This window comes from Hippichthys cyanospilos, chromosome 18, assembly GCF_059441005.1.
Source record: "Hippichthys cyanospilos isolate Australia breed blue-spotted pipefish chromosome 18, RoL_Hcya_1.0, whole genome shotgun sequence".
Lineage (NCBI taxonomy): Eukaryota > Metazoa > Chordata > Actinopteri > Syngnathiformes > Syngnathidae > Hippichthys > Hippichthys cyanospilos.
The window spans coordinates 7,782,751-7,801,502 of NC_142386.1; the positions used below are offsets into that span (position 1 = coordinate 7,782,751).

An 18,752-nucleotide genomic window follows, 5' to 3' on the forward strand; every position below is an offset into this window, starting at 1 on the left:
ATATATATATATATATATATATATATATATATATATATATATATATATATATATATATAAAGCTAATCAACATTTAACATTTAATTTCTATAGTTTAAAATGAATTAAAATTGTGACATTATTATGTTGATTTAAAATGTACCAAAGGTTGATTTTTTTTTTTACATTTTTTTAAATATAGAAAAAATTCTATCTACCATTCAGCACTGCCTTGTAACCTAATTGTTGTTTAATAACTTATTAATCACTAAAAATGACTTAGGGAGCAGTTTTGGTAGGTAAACTGTTCTCTAACACACTTGAAAGAAAAAATACATTTTTCATCAGATTAATCAATGGACTATTGGATAGAATAATCGTTCCTAAAAATATCCGACGGTGATAGCCCCTAGCATTGACCGAGCTCCACTGTCGGTTTAAGTTGCATTATAACATTTGCCATGTAAAGACCTCGTCTTTAATGAGCAAGTTTTGCTTTCCTGTCGGCAAGCATAATGCAGTTATCTCGTTCTACTTGTTGTATGTAATGACAGGAGTGCAGATAAGCGGCAGAAGGCGATAGCGGCGTCAGAGAGTCATGAGGCTGGCCCAAATGTTTAGCAGCGTGATGTAAAAGGAGCATATGGCGCGGCGAACGGCCCACTTGAGTCAGCCGCCGAGCCACCCGGCTCGGCTCGCTCAGCTGTCAGCACACATCCTCTTCATCGCGCCTCACGGTTGCCGACTAACACATTGAGCTGGCAAAACCGCTCAAGATGTTCATCTATCTATGCCAATGGTATATAGTGACAGGCAGAGCAATTAAATCATCATCCACTAGAGGGCGGAAGGCACCTGTTGCCAAGTGTCCACATATTGGGTCAAAATAAATGTAGGACAAAATATGCTGCGATGAATGAAAAAGTATTTGTTGGATTATTTTAGAGTTAATTGTGATCAGTTTTCTTATCGGATAATTTCAGTGCTACCCTGGGGTGTGGGTTACATACCCGTTCTGTTTAAATTCTATCATTTGGTTTTAAATCATTCCATTGCGTTTTCATTGATTCGTTTGTTTTGATTCCATTTTAATTAGTCATTCTTTAATCCGAACAGGTTTATTACTTCCTTGTGTCAATCTATGATTACACACTAGGTGATTCCAGGAAAATATGTCAAGTGCTTGACGCTTTCAGGCAATATCAAAAGACAAATAGAATGAGTTGCGGCAATCTCAAACAACTTTTTTTTTTGCACAAAACTGAGCAAAATTCTGCTGTTAGCTGTTAAAAACGTGAACTAAATCAATAGTAAAAGTGAGACGGGTCGAGTGAACGGTCTCAAGCTGAAGTCTTACCTGACCGTGTGAAATGCAGGTCAGACGGAACCAGATGGAAACACACGCCGAAGCTGTTTTAGCGACGACACAAAACAGATGCTCTACATTCCAAAAAGAAAAAAAAAAAAAAGAAGAAGTTGCCCGATGCCGGAGCCGCCACTGACGTCTCGAGCGTTCTTCTGTAGATTTCGATCTCTTACTATCCGACCCGTTAAAACCGGTCCACGCAGCTCCCGGCATCGAACGTCTTCATATGACTCACAAGGCGTGCTGCGAAGGCAGCGCTTCGACGAAGACTGGATGAACATTTGCTTTACTGCAGCCAGTGTGCTGCCACAGCCTGGACCCGCCCACTGGACTAAATAAAGTTGACGTGAGCGCGCACACGCGTGCGCGCGTGGTCGCGAGAGTGAGTGCCAATGTTCGATAAACGTTCATGAATATTTATATCGATAACATCTTTTTTTTTAAACCAGACACACCGTTATATAATCACTACATAATTTCAAACATTATTTTCGAAATAAGACTCAGGTTACGACATGGCGTTGAACAAGCACTTTTATTGGTTCATTGTTCAAGCTACAATAAATAAATGTTTGAACAAATAGCCATAGCTACCCTGGTATTAAAAACCCCAATTTTACAGTAAAATAAAATAACACCAAAAAAAAAAAAAAGTTCACCAAAAAGCACAACTTTTTTTGTCATGAAATTATGAAGAGAAATTTTGCAGCTTCAGTGGCAAGTACACTAAAACGCCAAAACCCGTAAAATACATGACCTTTTCCTCAAAATTGCATTATAAAAATACAAAATGCAATAAAATGATTTAAACTCCTACAACAAATAACAGGATATTTAAAAATTATGAGCACATTTTTGCAGCCATAGCTCTCTAGCTTAAAAGCAAAAACTTGTAATACCACAAGGTAACTAAAACATTCTTACAAACATAGTACAACTTGAAATAAAGCACAACTAAGGCAGTCATTTAATGCTATGCTAGGAAAAGCATTTTTTTCATTTCAGATTAAGAGCAAAACAATTGGAACATAAAACAATTTATTGTTGAATTGTGTTATTGTGACACTTTTGCAAAATGGGGTAGGTCCTTTCATGTCAGAGAGAACTACAACCATAAAGCACTTTGTTTTGGTCAAATAACCTGTAATAACAAAATGCAATTGTCAATATTATTTTTATTTCAAATAGATTATTAACAGTACAAGTTTGCTAAATAATAAACTTTATTCTATCAATTCTTTTTAACCCTTGTGCACACACTTTCCAAACCATACACAAGGTATTTTTCCCCCAATTTTATAAATGCTTCTAAAGGCGTAGTAATAAAAGTTATTTATATATTTGTTTTTGTCAACCATGCAAATTGTTCTGTAGCATCAGTTCTATCCAAACAAAATGTAGGTTAAATTTATTAACACCCACAAAAAATTAAAAAATGGTATGGTTTGTCTTTGTAGCCTGTGAAGTGATGACGCTTTAACACATAGCCATTAACAGGTTTCTACCACCACCTACTGTCTTGAGGTGAAACACAAGTCAAAGATTTTATTTGTTTGGTGACAGTTTGACCGCCGCTCAACATAATGTTGCAAAAAAATTGCAGGAAAATCAATGTCATAAATCCTATTCAAATGTGTTTCAAAAATTGTCATTATAATAGTTGTATACTGTCCAAAATCTGGAGTTTTTTTTGTACACAAAATCTTGCACATCCAGCTGCAATCACATAGAAATTTAGAAATTTTACATGTTTTAATCATCTGCTGGAAATGTGAGTGCCCTCATGTTTTGTTTTCCCATTGATTATTTTATGATATCATAAAAAAATCTAAGGACTTTCCATTATTTGTGACGCAATGCCTCAAGGGTTAATGGGAATGATTAGCTCATCTGTTGGCATAAGACCTACACTGGCACTAACAAGTTAATGGAGAAAACATCACACACACTGTGATATTTTCTCCATTAACTTGTCGGAGTTTATTACAGCGTTGATGGTGCATGATGGTCACTCGCTAGTATTGCCAAGAACTGACCATTAAACTGCGATAGAGGGATTCATTAAGATAAGTTTAACTGATAACCACTGGCATACATGTTGTTTATCTCAGTGGTGACACATTTTCCACCAATATGCTCTCAAGGGCACATGAGTGGAATCGGTATAATATTCCATGAACCTGTGGGCCACTGAAATGACACACACACGGCCTACAACACATGTGTATGAACAAGTGGCACGTTGTAAAAAATGACTCTGGAATGCTTTGAGGATCATAACAAGGTGCGGACTTTGCCTCTCGCTGAAATCCAATCTAGAGTCCCAGGAACATTCTGGGAAAAGGGGACTGATCCACAGAACTCTGAGCTCTCTACTGCAAGGTTTTCGCTAGCGTCTCTGTGCCAGATACCAACAAACACTCATACAGAGGTCTTCAGGCATACGTGTCTTGGCATGTCAGAGTGGTAATAGATGAGCGATCTTTTTTGGGGGGAGTACTTCAAACTATAAGGTGACTGTTTCTAATGATGTGGCTTGTGATTGCACCCTACCTCACACTCCCCAGCACAATTTCCAGGGAGCCCACTATGCTATTCAAGACAATTTCCTTTTTATGTCCACTGAAGAGAGAGGCTAAAATGTGCACTTGTGCACACAACCACAACCCTAAACGGCAAATTTGCCTCACAGCTATAATAACACAACATGATGGATGTGACCTGAGTCAGGCACACTAAGGGATCAGTGTGCTCAAGCAGTATTTAAACATGTTCAATACTCCACAAAAGTAGTGCAAGAACTCGGGCTGAACAACTTCAGGAAAAGGAAATACTGTACAGTATAGCACACCATCAAAAACAATTAAAGCTAGTACAATAATGTAATGTAGTAGTTACAATAATGTCATGTAGGGATGGATGGTTACTTATGATTTTTTTTGGGGGGGTATTGACTGAATAGGGGCCATACTATTAAGCACTGATTTAGGTCAGTGCTTTTCGATTATATTTTGCCAAGCCCCCCCACTCGACGCATTGACTAGAAATAAGATTACCTCTTAAAATGGTATAATTATAGCTAAACCTGTATCCTTTTTAATATTAACAAAAGAAAAAAACAAGACAAATCAATTTTCAACAACTGTTATTTTTTACAGCATTTATTGGGTTACAGTTGTCTAAAACTGAAAAAAATAACCAAATGCATCAAAGTGCCTGAAAATATATAAAAATGACAATTCTTATTTTATTGCAATTAAACTTCACATGACAGAAACAAAGCCTTTACCCTGGGGTCATCCACGCCACCCCTGGTGTCACCTCGTGCCCCCCCAGGGGGGCCCGTCCTAGATTTGAGAAGCACTAATTTAGGTGAATGCAAACTATTCCATGGTTTAGTTCTGAAGTGTGTGCTTCTAAGTTGTGATGATTTTGTGAGACCTATCACGCTAAAGACCTCTCAATTTCTTTGTTATTTCAAGTGTTAAAGGACTGTTTTTTTTTTTCTTTTAGTAACCAACTTATACTATTCATTACATATTTTAGAAAATCTGGTATTTTGTGTGAAGTGTAATTGCATATCCACGGCACTAGGTGGTGGAAGTGTGCACTCATTGTCAAAGTCTGTGCGAAATGATTATCTTATTTCATAACTGCAGGTTAAGGGGTGAGAAGTGTTTTCTGTTTCTTAGGGCAGGCTTTGCAAAGAATAATTGAGAAGCACTGCTTTAAATGTTAATGGGCTATTTTATTTTATCATTTTTTATTAATTAAATAGTTATTTATTTCTATACACATTTTTGAAAATAATCAGCTCATTAACCGGTTACCTTGATTTTCTTTTGCCAACCCTACCTGCATATTAAACAACCAACAAAAAAACAACAATAATGAACGATTATATCAGTATAAATCCAGTGAAACCCCTAAACATGCAAACAACTCTCATTAGTTCACGGCTCTGCCAATGCCACACGAATCTGCAACAAAGTCTAAATTATATAATATTTGAATATCTTTGAAAATGTCCACGTTCATCATATTCGTCAAAGAAGCGACGGCCAATGTCACTTAGCCGTCACTAGAGGGCGCCAACACAAAGGGCCGGTGCTGGCCCAAAGCAACTTCATAGAGCCACTTTCATACGCTAGCCTTTTTAGCTACACACCACAAGCTACTAGCTAGCCCGGCGGCTAACGAGCGAGCCAAAACATCAGTTTGTTTGAATGCCGCCCGTCCTCGTCGAGACATGGCAGGGATACAATGCTCACAGGTCGAATGCGGTGAGTTCCACTCATTTGCCCCTTCCGCTGGGAAACATTTGTCATTTCCCACCACTTTGCCTTTACGCGTGAGTTAGCGAGCTAAGTAACCGAGCGCGAGCCAAATCTGCTTTAGCATTAGCGCGGCTCAATGGCAACAACACATGCTAACACGTCGCTATCCCCCTTTCAGAACTGTATTACCTCATTGCCAGGTTTCTGCAATCCGGACCTTGTCAAAAATCTGCAAAGGTACCCGGGCAAGAAACACAACATTTACCGTTAACGGTCGTGCAATATGTCCGAATGAAATTGGCTAGCCGAACGCTAGCAGCTAACGGTGAATCCGTGTGTGTCCGTTGTTAGATTCTGGTCGAGGAGCTGGAGGAGTATGAGGTAGGTTCAGCACCAACTGTCTGCCTTTTATTTCGTTCGGGATTTCCCATCCTCGCCTCCGATTAGTTTGTATTGTAGGTCACAGTTCGGCTATTTTCCCCTAAGTTCCACAAAGGAGCGATTAGTCGAGAACGGAGGCCTTTGTCTTCGCGCTGTCTCCTAATAACTTTATTTTAACTTTAGTTGATCCCACAACGATGGACTTGGGACGGAAATAAATACAAACGGACCTTCCAAGATTGGGTGAGTGAATAACTTTAAATGTATTTTTTAATCGTATTGAGAGCATATGTTTTAGTCGCCAAGTGTCTTCTTGTGGAAATAAATTAATATACCCCACAGACTTATTACAACGCTTTAGTTTGGAACGGTGTTTGAATTTGTACATTTATTTTAGTATCGGGCTGATTAATAGCGAAGGGTCGCTATTGTGTAAGGAAGTGGGAGTTGAAATGCTCTTTCTGAGGGCTGATTGGTTGGACGCTGCTGTCAGTCGTCACTCTGAGCCAATAACGTTCTGCCTTTGAAATGTAGAACCAACCAGGGGAAGAGTGACGATTACTGGTCGCTCTGGAAACTCTTGTATCTAGGCTGAAGCATGCAAGAAGAAGACGGGAATTTCTGTAAAAATAATAAATACCAGAATATAATCAATACTGTTGACGATATTACGTATTACAAACTGTTTTATCAATGCTAAAGCATTCAAAAAAGCCCAGAAATTCAAAAAATTAAAAGAATAAATTAATAAATTGTATTAATACCAGTTGCAATATTGTGCCTGAGTATGGAGAAATTAATTAAGATTATGACTGCAAGAAGTACAGTCGTAAAGAGGGCACCACGTTTGTCTTAACAGCATGTTAAATGCATCCAAAATGTAAAGTAAGCTATTGTGTATGTGCATAATATGAATAAAATTGCTGTTTCCGTCTCTGTCTTCTTGCAGGTCATTTTGAATGAGCACATTCCTGCAGACTACCTACTGCGTGTTTGTAAGCGGATAGGCCCTCTCATAGAGAAGGAGATCCCACCTAGTGTTCCTGGCGTCCAAACGCTTCTGGGCTCAGGAAGACAGTCCTTGCTGCGTACCACCAAAAGTAATTATTCTGACACACAGTATTTGCCTTTGCATGTTTTGCGATGTACTTCTTTTCATGTCTGTTTTCTGTTCACCCAAATTTCTTCAATTCAGGTTGTAGTCACAAAGTATGCAGTGGCGCTGCTGTCGCTGCGCTCCACAGAGGACGCCCCCCAGAACCCCCAGTCAACAATGGATATCCTACCAATGTTGGTGTGTATGATCACACAAACATAATGGCTGGAGGTTTACTTCATTCTTCCTCACCCTAACAACAAAACACATTTGATGTTCAAGTAGTATTCACTTTCGTTATTCATTTGTTTTGTTTCTGTATAAAAGACAAAACATTATAAAATACATGGGTTCTTTGATCTTTAAAGAAATGAAGTAGCAAAAATACAAGTCTTATTTCATCTGCCTCTTTATTCCCAGAATTCATTTACAAAGAATACAATATAAAGCAACGCAAACATAACAAAGCAAAACGAATATTACAACTGGCCACACAAATGAGATGTAACTGTTTAGGCCCCAAGTTACAATTCATTTAATTGTATTCACAACAAAAAATGGCAGTATAACAACCGAATATCAATCGCACAATTCTTTAACACTCTAGGTTTTATTATTCGTTTAAATGTGATATGTTAGTTAGATTGTTTTGTTTATCCAGATTGTTACATATGTTGATACATTTTACAAAAACAGTATTCCATTAGTTTGGTCTTGAATCTTTTTTTTTATTCTGTTCCGTTTAACTTACACTTGTATTCTTTTTTTACAAATCTTTTCTGAACGTCAAAGTTTTGTAAATTTTTAGCAAACAGTAATTTGTAGAGCACAAAAATGTACTAGCAAAAAATGTTGCTGAATAAATAATTGTCTGTTTGGTCTTGGCATTGTCTCTTTTGCATTATAAAGTGTTGAGTGCCAACTGCTTTTTTCTCTTAATTGATCCTACAATTGATTTCGATTTGTTTTTGTTTCAAGTACGCATCATGGGCGCTCGGCAGACCACTGGAACAGTTCGTTTTGGCCAGGCATTGCCGTCTTCCTCTTACCAACACATGAGAATACACAAACGTATCCTGGGCCACCTATCTGCAGTCTACTGTGTGGCTTTTGACCGCACCGGTCGACGAATATTTACCGTGAGTCATAGTTTATGCCCATTCATACTATTTAAAAAAAAAATTGAAATTCGTTTTCCAAAAGTCTGCTGTTCCTAAAAATTAGATGCCTTTCTCATTTCTTGTAAATGTTATTTAAGGGTTCAGATGACTGCCTTGTGAAAATCTGGGCAACAGACGATGGCCGGCTCCTTGCAACGCTCCGCGGCCACGCAGCTGAGATCTGCGATATGGCCGTCAACTATGAAAACTCTCTCATTGCCTCAGCAAGCTGTGACAAAATAATCAGAGTATGGTGCCTGCGAACCTGTGCGCCCATCACTGTGCTGCAAGCGCACGCTGCCTCAATCACATCCATTCAGGTGATTAGAATGCACATGGTTGTTACAACCGTAAATGTCCACATCACAACCACCTAACAAAATCGTAACTTTTTTTTTTTGTTTGTTTTAGTTTTCTCCTTCCGCCAGGGGCGCAACACGATACCTGGCCTCAACAGGTGCAGATGGCATGGTATGTTTCTGGAAGTGGCATTCCGCCAGCATGAAATTTAGGTAAGTATTACAGAGGGTTTCCAAACATGGTAGCATTTTCAAATGAAGATGTTCTAAAAGGGAAATGCATGTACTCACAATCCACAGTGATCAGCCGGTCAAATTTGTTGAGCGGTCACGCCCTGGAGTGCAGGTCTCCAGTTCCTCGTTCAGTGGTGGTAAGTGTACTCACCTTAGAAGATGAGGCCTATCCCTCTTCAATGCTGATTTTAGAATTGTTGCAAATGGCTGTAATCTCATTCTGAATGTTTTGACAGGTGGAATGTTCATGGCTACGGGTGGAAGCGATCACATGGTCAGGGTTTATTATCTTGGTGCTGAAAACCCTATAAAGGTTTCGGAAATGGACGCTCACACGGTGAGAAATGCCAAAGCTATGGAATTCTATTGCCTGATCACTGGGCAACATGCTAACAGGTCACCATTCTGGTTTTGTAGGATAAAGTTGTGGTTGTACAGTTTTGCAATAATAGTGACAGGTAAGAATCTGTTGGTTATTTGAATGCGTTCTTTCAAACACTATTGAACAAGACACCGTGCAAACCTTCAACTTTTAGTGTATTTTTATTCATCCAAAAAAGTCACTGTTTTTTCTTTTTTTGTCTTTTTTTTTTTTAACTCATGTAAATGTGGTGCAGCCTTAAGTTTGTGAGTGGCAGTCGTGATGGAACAGCAAGGATTTGGCATTACCAGCAACAAGAGTGGAAGAGCATCACTTTAGACATGGCTACCAAGCTTCCAGGGTAAAATATGTTTTTGTCCTCATGGTGGGATGACATAGTGGCAACACTCACACTCAATGTTCTGTGATGTATGCTAACGTTTTCCTGCAGGACCTCTGTTGTCAACGGAGATGATAAAACTAAGCTGATGGTCACCATGGTGGCTTGGGACCGCGCAGATCGCAACGTCATCACAGCCGTGTCAAACTATCAGCTTAAAGTGTGGAATGCAACTACTGGAGAGCTGATGCATGCTTTGTCTGTGAGTGGTTTAAGTGGGCATCTCCTATGGCCCATTAGACATTGATGGGTGTGAGGAAAATAAATCACATGATAAACAACTTTACTATGTGTTCAAGGGTCATGATGACGAGGTGTTCGTGCTGGAAGCACACCCGTTTGACTCGCGCATCATGTTGTCCGCTGGCCATGACGGCAATGTTTACATCTGGGATCTCAACAAGGGTGTGAAGATTCGCAATTTCTTCAACATGGTAATCTACTACCAATGACTTGATTATTTGTGACTGATGAAATTTCGCAGCTCATGAATTTTTTTTCTTTTTCTTTTCTCAGATTGAAGGTCAAGGTCATGGAGCCATTTATGATTGCAAATTCTCGACTGATGGTCAGCATTTTGCCTGCACTGACTCGCATGGCCACTTGCTCATCTTTGGCTTCGGTTGCAGTACAGCATATGAAAAGGTAGCTGAATGTGTTGTTGTGGCTTCATATCTACAAATATGTCACCCAAGCATCCCATCCAAGATAATTAGAAACTGTACATACGAGTTGTTGCACACATTGTTAGAGGTCTCATCAAAGACTGAGCTACTGTTTTAACCTCATGAAACAACCCAAACGCTGTTTTCATCCCCTCCAGATTCCTGACCAGATGTTCTTCCACACGGATTACCGGCCTCTTATCCGAGACTCAAACAACTATGTCCTGGATGAACAGACACAGCAGGCCCCACACCTCATGCCTCCACCTTTCCTGGTGGATGTCGACGGAAATCCGCACCCTACGCACTATCAGCGCCTGGTACCAGGAAGAGAGAATTGCAAAGACGATCAGCTAATACCTCAACTTGGATACATGACAAATAGTAATACACGCTCTCTTAATAATTCATCAGATATGCACCTTTACATCTCTCGAAACAAAACTGATAGAATTCCATTTTGTTGTCCAAGATGAAGGCGAGCTGGTTGAGCAGGTTCTTGGCCAGCAAACTGCAGAAAATGGAGAAAGCATTCTGGACAACCTCATCAGACAGTTGCAGAACCAGCAAGATGAGCAACAGAATGTGGTACTCCAGGCTGATGAAGCAGAGGGTATGTCTTGTTGCTGTAACTGTGCAATGTAATCCCAAATTCATTTTTGACACATTGTCTCAATTTTTGTTTGGCAGGTGATCAAGTTGAGGTGGTATTGTCCTCTCCAGACGCAAGTCCTCGCAGGAGCGGGCAGGTGGACGGCGTGTGGCAAATGCAGCATAATGCCCTGCGCAGTCAAGTGGCCACTGAGAGGGACTTGTTGGCCTGGAGTCGCAGAGTAGTGGTCAATGAATTGCCACAAGGAATATTTAAGTGAGACAACGGGAAGGAAATGTACTAAAAAGAGTAAGAATTTAAGTTACGATGGATACTTCTATGTCTTGTCCTCAGTGTTATGGAGGAAAGCAGACAAGCCAAAGGTGATCGAGAATGTTTTCTATACAGTGCAGAGAGGAGGAAGAAACCAGTCATTTGTCCACCAAAGGTTTGTATTCCTACCTATTAACACAAAAATACTAATGCCTGATATTAACATGCTTTTTTTCTGTTTCACCTTTCCTTCCTGCGCTTTGTAGGTCGAGCCTCTGACCACACGCCTGCGCTCCTTGCGGCCGACAAAGAAAAAACAGCAGCGGCACACATATGAGACTCGCTCAGCTCAAGTACGCCGTCCACGGAACCGGAATGGTCACGAACGTACCTCTAACAGCCATGCAGAGTCCGACAGTGAAAGAGAAGTTGGTCTTTTTCTTTTTCTCCCCCATTAAAAAAAAAAAATGTCCTCTTGTAGTATGATGATCTTTTTTTTTTTTTTTTTTTTTACCTAGGGGCCAGAGCAGGGTGAGGCGAGCAATGTGTCCTCTGACAGTGAAACTCAGTGGCAGAGTGAAAGCAGCTCCAGGTAAAGATCTTTGGCTGATGCATTTCCTAACCATGTACTCACGATCCGTCTTTTTCGCTTCCAGCGATTCTTCCAGTGAGTACTCTGATTGGACCGCCGATGCTGGGATAAACCTGCAGCCCCCTAAACGATCAACCAGGAGGCCTGTCCAACCCTCTGGCTATAGCAGCTCTGAGGAGGAGGAAGGCGATGACAACCCAAAGGAGGAAAAGAAAAAGGAAAGCGAAGAGAAGAAGAAAAAGCCTAAAGAGACAAAACAGGTAAGCTGTGCCTGCATGCAGCATCTATTGCCATGGTACGAATGTATTTGTGGAGAAATTTGCTAGATCTCTGTCCAGTACCTTTGTTTTTTGCTTTTTTTTTTTTCTATCCTATATGTAAGTTAACACTGTTGATGTTCTCAGAAGCCGACAACTTCTCTGGGAGGACTTGATGCAGAGGCGTGGCTGCCACCCTTATGGATTATGGAGACCATTCCACGTCGCTTCCCTTTTGTCCCACAAATGGGCGATGAGGTAAAAGCTTGTGCTTCCCTCTAATTTACATCATATGCAATCAGCTTGGAAACTTAGAAGAAATGGAAGCCCTCATACAAAACCGTGTTTAACACAGCCATGACATAGACATTCTGCAGTTTGTATTTCTTTTCATTTGGTTATCTATTTCACCATTTGGTTATCTGGTCTTCTTTTTAGCTCATCTACTTCAAACAGGGACACCAGGCTTATGTACGAGCGGTCCGTAGGGCCAAAGCGTACACCATTAACCCTCAGAAACAACCATGGAACAAACTCCAACTCAGGGTGAGGGTCTCTGTTGAACAAAGTAAAATTGATGTTTGTTTGTGTTGTTTTTGCAATGACGAAAACATTGAAATAATGATGCGATCGTGCATCTGCAGTTCAAATCTGGAATATGTATTCAACATATTGTTTCTCCTTATTTTTACTTTTAAACCAGGACCAGGAGTCTGTGAAGGTCGTCGGAATTAAGTATGAAGTGGGACCGCCCACTCTCTGCTGCCTAAAACTGGCTTTCTTAGACCCAATCTCAGGAAAGATGACCAATGACTCATTCTCCCTAAAGTGAGTATTAATAGAAAGTCAATTATCAGTCCCGTTTTCACTTCCGACTCATTTTTAACATGTAAAACTACTGAACTGCAATATGCTCAAATCTCAATTTTTTTTCTTCAAAGGTACCATGACATGCCTGATGTCATTGATTTCCTTGTACTGCAGCAGTTCTACAATGAGGCTAAAGATCACAACTGGCAACCAGGTAATTGTGCAGCTCTACGTCTTTAAGCTGCTTAATATCCGCGGAGTTGTTTCATGACCTTTTTTCTCTTTGCTTACTGCAGGTATGCGATTCCGCAGCATCATTGATGACGTTTGGTGGTTTGGCTTGGTGGAGGACCAGGAGCCTTTGCAGTTGGATTATCCAGATAGCCTTTTTCAGTGTTATGCAGTCAAGTAAGTGCTTCTACATGTGTTATGTTTTTGTCCAGAGTCATTTAGATAATATGCACCAGCCCACTCATGTTTCAATACATATATGGCTTTGTTTCATCAGGTGGGACAATGGTGAGCGGGAGAAACTAAGTCCATGGGACATGGAACCTATTCCAGAGGAAGGTTAGTAGTATTAAAGCAATTGGATTTCTCGAATCCCATGGACAATACACTGCCAATTAAAATGTTCACAAAAGGTAATATACTAAAATAATGTTGCTCTGATCTCAACAAATGTACTTAATCAGAGTGAAATAATCAGCATCGGTGACAGGTGTTTTGTTTGGAAATGGTTTTCAGTCTTTTCATTTCAGATTTACACAAAATGAAGGTTGCCCTCGTTCACACTTTGTGTTTTCAGCTTCATTACCTGAGCAGGTGGGTGCCGGTGTGGAGGTGGCCGAGGAGGAGCTTGAAGCTTTGCTCTACAAGCCTCAGGAAGGAGAGTGGGGGGCGCACACACGGAATGAAGAGTGCGTGAGAATCATCCATGGCATCAATCAGCTGCTTTCACTTGGTAGGTATCGGAAGTTGCTGGATTAATTTTTGCGCAGGATGCCAGCTGTCAGCTTTGTTGACATTGGATCTGTTTTTCTCTTTTTTCACAGACGTCGCCAAGCCGTTTGCTTCACCCGTGAATCTTGTGGAGTACCCTTTGTACTGCACTGTGGTGGCCTACCCCACGGATATTAGCACAATCCACAAGCGCTTGGAAAATCATTACTACAGGTAGGGCGGAGCACACGCAAGCACGCTACGATCCAACTGTGTTCACGCAATGTCGCATTTTCAGGCGGATCTCTGCTCTAATGTGGGAGGTGCGCTACATCGAGCACAACGCACGCACGTTCAACGAACCCCAGAGCCCAATTGTAGCCGCAGCCAAAGTGGTGACAGACGTTCTCCTCCATTACATCGGGTAACGAATTAACATCTGTTTGGTCCTCCTTGATGCCGCTGCAGAAACTGAGAGTAAACAGAGTTGACAAGACAGCAAAACTGTGCTTTTTTTTTTAAGCTCATATTTAATAATGCTAGGATTTGTGCTTTGGCTTGGTCTAATGATTATTTATTCATGAATTTAACCTCTGCATTTTGGTTTTGAGAAGCAGCCTGTTCAGGGCTTTTTCTCTAGGCCAATTTGTTACTGTGTATTATGGGTTCCTGCGGCACATTGCAAAAGCATGTTGGAGCTTCATTGAAGACAGAAATGTTCATTGTTGTGCCTGTCGGCATATATTATTGACAGATTCATTTTCCAAATTGCCATAGACATTTTTTTTCCGGAACATTAATGTAAAAGTAGAGCATTTACTGTAGCACACCTAATTATTCTTCAAGACACACTTTGATTGGGAATAACTTGAATAATTTCTCAGACATAAGAGTATTTATACACCTTTTCCTTGGTTCCAGAGACCAAAGCTGCACAGACATCTTGAGTATTTATCACAGACTGAAAGCTGAGGTCAGCAGTGGAGAAGACGAGGTAAGACTGGACTGGATTGAAGTGGACCTTTTTAATTTTCATTTTTATTTGGGCTCACTTTACTCCCTTGCAGACAAAAGAGGTGAATGTGGACTCAGACACTCCGGGGACGTCTTCAGGACATCGGGTGAGCGTCACAACGGCACCCAGTCGCAGCAATTCATCTTCCTCTTTGCCTTCAAAGCATCATCTGTATTCCGAGAATTGGTCGGGTGTCACAGTGGGCTCTGTTCTTGATTCCAGGAAAGGAACTCAAAGAAGCGGGGGGTGGTTTTGGACGCGAGAGCGTGGCGAGGACAATGCCGAGAAATGCTGCGTAAAATGATCTCCTCCAATGACTCTCAGCCATTCAGGCAGCCGGTTGATCTTTTTGAGTATCCGGTAAAATAATCTGATATAACATTTGATGTATCAAGACAAGCTGTACTTCACATCATGCTCGTTAAGATAACATTTTAAAAATATAACGCTATCTGCAAATTGAACTGTACAAATCTCTGTCCTGTTTCTGTTCAGGACTATCGAGATATCATTGACACGCCCATGGATCTGGGTACTGTGTCAGAGACACTGATCGCTGGCAATTACGAGAGCCCAATGGAGTTTGCCAAAGATGTCCGCCTAATTTTCAGCAACTCCAAAGCATACACACCCAACAAGAAATCCCAGGTAAAATATTGAAATTTTTTCCGCCATACACTTTGCACAAAGTCTGAAGTGCTGAAGCTTCTTGTTTTTCTTGTTTTAGATCTACACAATGACACTCAGCCTGTCAGCCTTTTTTGAGAAAAGCATCATCTCCATCATCTCTGACTACAAGTCGGCCATTCAGAACGAACGGCGGTCTCGTCAAAGAGAGTGTTACAGGAATCGCTTGCACAACGGAGGGAGCTCTCCATCTCAGAGGTACAGTGAGCCCCTACGCTTGTATTCACCGTCCAATTGTTGCAAATTTTTTGCTGTATACAATACTCACTGTTGTTAGCTGTAACTTGTTTTTTGTATTTGTTGTTGTTTTTTTGCACATGTTCAGCTCTAAAAAGAAGCACAAGTCAGATAGGGTGTCACAGTCCAAAAAATGGAAGACCTCCGTGAAGAGTCGCTCTCATAGATCACATAAAGGTATGAATTTATTCCCTTTTTTTGGATTTGCAAACAGGGGTAGCACAATTGTGTGCGAAAAAAATAGATGAAATAAAAAAAAAACCCTCAATATATTTTGACTTAAGATAAACTCTTGTGCTCTCTGGCTTTGTTTCTTTAGCCCAGAAAAGCATAAGTGTAGCACAGGAGGAGGAAGAGGAGGAGGACGACGACGAGGATGACGTCCTACCCTCTTCGCCAAGTTCAGGGACAAGCAGTGACAACAGCAACCGGCAGCGCCACCGACCGAAGCGCAACCAAGCAATTCCCATCAAGAAGTCAGGTATCAGACGTTGCATTCATATGTCAAGGGAACATAATGAGTGGGTGTTCTGAATGCACCCAGCAAGCTTCATTCCAAGAGAGTAGGACTCCTTGATTTTTTTTCTCTCTCTCTCTCTCTTTCCTTGTCAGTCAGTTAACAGTGATAAAAAAAACAACATTTAAGAACAGAGAAAACTCTTTTGAAATTGGACAAACACGCTCGTTTTACTTGGTGTGCTGCTGTTTGGATTTTTCAAAAATATAAAACCCCTTTTATATAACCTGTTGCGTTAATGACATAGAATGAAGGCAAATGTTGCCCAGCAATAAGTGAAAACTTAACTGCGCCAACACCTTAACTGCGCCAACACCTGGAAACGTACGTCCCTCACAGAGATTGGGTCTTTATTGTATTTAATTTGTTCAATTAAACACAAACAGATGGGTTTGGATGGTATATGGCAGGTGGACAACGTATTTGTCTAGTCAAGCGTTGACAACGCAGCGCTGTGTGTGTCAGGACTTCAGCTGCAGCGGAGGAGCGTCTCCAAGCAGCGGCACGCCGCAGCCATGCCTCAGTCCGACGACGAATCACAGTCCAACAGCTCCACGTCTTCCTCCTCATCCTCCTCGTCGCCGTCGTCTTCCTCCTCGTCCTCGTCCTCATCCGACAGCGACAGCAGCTCGGACTGCGAGGCGGAGAAATACGTGGAGGGCGGCGATCACGACTACAGCAAAGCGCCCAGCTTGTCGCTACGGATTTCTTTGAAGGACAAGACAGTCACCTCAGGGAAGCGCAAACACCTGGGAGGAGAGGACGCAAGCAAGGGTGCTAAGAAAGCACGGGTGCAGCAGCCCGTGGAGATCGAGGAGGACGAAGAGGAGGAGGAGGAAGAGGAGGAAGAAGACGAAGAGGAGGTCGAGTTACAGTGGAAAATACAACCAGGAAAAAGACCTGAGGTACAGGAGGATGATGAAGAGGAGGAGGAGGAGCTAGAAGAAGAGGAGGAACCAGATGAAGAGGAGGGCGAAGAGGATAGCGCGTCAACAGCAACGTCGGTGGCCGCTGCCTCGAAAGGCTCAGGAAGCGGCGCGGCGTGCAACAAGCCTCATCGGGTGACCACTCGCCGGCAGGGCCGCAGGACAGTCGTGTACCAGGACGAGTCCGACGAGGACGCTCACAGCGACCCCCTCAACCTGGGACGCTCCCGCTCGGGGCGGGTACGGCGAATGACTGAAAAAGCTCGCTTCAGCCATCTCATGGGCTGGGGCCACTGAAAAAACAAAGCAACTCCACTGCAGGGATTTTTTTTTTTGTACAGGGTGTAAATAAAAAAATATATGTATAGCTAACAGTGGGTGGGAACTTTTTTTTTGAACAATGGTGCTAACAATATGTTGCCAAGGGTTTTTTTGTTTGTTTTTGTCACCCTGGCCAAAAGCTGCTGGTCATCTTGGCCCTTCTCCCTACCTGGGACTCATCACCTCGGCCTTACTGCTCCTCTTCCTCTTCATCGTACGCTTCACACTCAAAACTAGTCTACTCTGTGCTGCTTGTCTCATCACTGGCCACCAAAGAAAGGAAGGAAGCAGGGATGTGAAAACATGGTGCTCGTTTCTTCCCGATCCCTCCCGCAAACTGGATGACCTTTTAACTCTTTTTTTTTTTTTTTTTTTTTTCTATTTCTGATGTCTGATGGAAGGATTTAGTCATCCAGCTGCCTCAAAATTTCCACATAACTGTAAATAGAACGTCTTCCCTAATAATATTTTTTTTTACTTTTTCGCTCAAATGTCTTCGTCTTTCCCATTCATATTTGTTTCCGGATGGATGCCATCGCGATGGATCCCCGTCAAATCAACTTTGTTTCCCACGATTGTTTTTGTGTCATGTATGGGTGGCAAACAGAACCGTGACGCATTTTGCACATTTTATCTTCTCCACGTGGCAGCTTAGCAGTGACTGTAATCGAGAAAGGTAGTAGCTTGAAACTTGTTGTGTACAAATGCTTCAGTTCCTCGTTTCTCATCTCTCGGGATGCCGTCAATGATGAGTTCTCATCTGTCCAGCTTGTTTACATTGTGCCATCATGAGTTGAGAAATCAAATCGGCAAAATTTGAACAAGTCCGTTTTATTTCCTTTTTGATACAAGCCACCGATGTGAGGAGCTGTAAGCGGAAGCATTAACCGATGTCTTCAAAATTATCTTTTTTTTTTAATTCATCAAGTAGAATTCGGCTGGTTTCCTCAACATCAAGATATTCAAGGAATCCTACCGTTGGTGGAAGAATTCAAGTTTGAGACATTTTCAATACACTTTGTTTTGATTTTTAAAATAAAGATAAAAAAATATATTAAAACGGCTTTTGTTTTTTTGTTGATGTTTGTTCCCAATTTTATATGAATGCATTTATGAAAGTGGTGGGAATTAATTGATTATATGCACTTTACAAAAATATTTCAGTTTTAAGAAAAATCTAGCCTCGCTGTCCCATGTTTTTTGGCCACAAGCTTACTGTTAGCAAAATGATATCTTGTTCTCCCTTATGCCATAATTTTAGGTTAGTTTTAGGTTTGAGTGGGAGGGTAATTTCAGGAGCAGGAGGAGCATTTGTTGTCAGGCCAATAAATGGTGAATTTAACTAAAAAAAAAAAAAAATGCCCA

General features: G+C 41.2%; 3 protein-coding genes across 7 annotated transcripts in view; 2 read left to right on the forward strand and 1 right to left on the reverse strand.

Moving 5' to 3' along the window:
• Positions 1-845, forward strand: part of LOC148408806 (RPA-related protein RADX-like) — a 50,732-nt gene extending 49,887 nt beyond the window's left edge. Inside the window, exon 16 of the mRNA XM_088440029.1 lies at positions 534-845. Coding sequence (XP_088296155.1) covers positions 534-545 — 12 coding nt within the window. The 3' untranslated portion in view covers positions 546-845. The remainder of the gene's footprint in view (positions 1-533) is intronic.
• The window catches only part of npas2 (neuronal PAS domain protein 2), a 44,782-nt gene extending 43,160 nt beyond the window's left edge, over positions 1-1,622 (reverse strand). For all 5 annotated transcript variants that reach the window (XM_088440025.1, XM_088440022.1, XM_088440024.1 and 2 more), the window contains exon 1: positions 1,337-1,622. The gene's annotated coding sequence lies outside the window, so the exon portion shown is untranslated. The remainder of the gene's footprint in view (positions 1-1,336) is intronic.
• Positions 1,623-5,463: 3,841 nt separating this feature from the next.
• Positions 5,464-18,450, forward strand: brwd3 (bromodomain and WD repeat domain containing 3). Its single transcript, XM_088440893.1, has 40 exons — positions 5,464-5,628; positions 5,801-5,859; positions 5,974-6,003; positions 6,187-6,246; positions 6,953-7,103; positions 7,199-7,297; positions 8,078-8,238; positions 8,358-8,579; positions 8,671-8,771; positions 8,859-8,929; positions 9,029-9,129; positions 9,210-9,250; positions 9,410-9,514; positions 9,605-9,755; positions 9,853-9,987; positions 10,070-10,198; positions 10,377-10,602; positions 10,691-10,831; positions 10,909-11,086; positions 11,165-11,258; positions 11,350-11,511; positions 11,602-11,675; positions 11,740-11,935; positions 12,080-12,190; positions 12,371-12,478; positions 12,636-12,760; positions 12,874-12,956; positions 13,039-13,150; positions 13,251-13,312; positions 13,551-13,706; positions 13,798-13,918; positions 13,983-14,108; positions 14,606-14,678; positions 14,752-14,805; positions 14,922-15,059; positions 15,195-15,347; positions 15,427-15,584; positions 15,712-15,800; positions 15,943-16,104; positions 16,606-18,450. The coding sequence occupies exons 1-40, from the start codon at positions 5,595-5,597 to the stop codon at positions 17,361-17,363; spliced, it is 5,310 nt and encodes a 1,769-aa protein (XP_088297019.1). The 5' UTR covers positions 5,464-5,594; the 3' UTR covers positions 17,364-18,450.
• Positions 18,451-18,752: the final 302 nt, after the last annotated feature.

Coding starts and splice junctions, on each gene's coding strand:
- brwd3 (XM_088440893.1), top strand. CDS start 5,595: ATGGCAGGGATACAATGCTCACAGGTCGAATGCG. Junction 11,512..11,601: donor AGTCCGACAGTGAAAGAGAA/GTTGGTCTTTTT, acceptor TTTTTTACCTAG/GGGCCAGAGCAGGGTGAGGC. Junction 14,679..14,751: donor TCAGCAGTGGAGAAGACGAG/GTAAGACTGGAC, acceptor ACTCCCTTGCAG/ACAAAAGAGGTGAATGTGGA.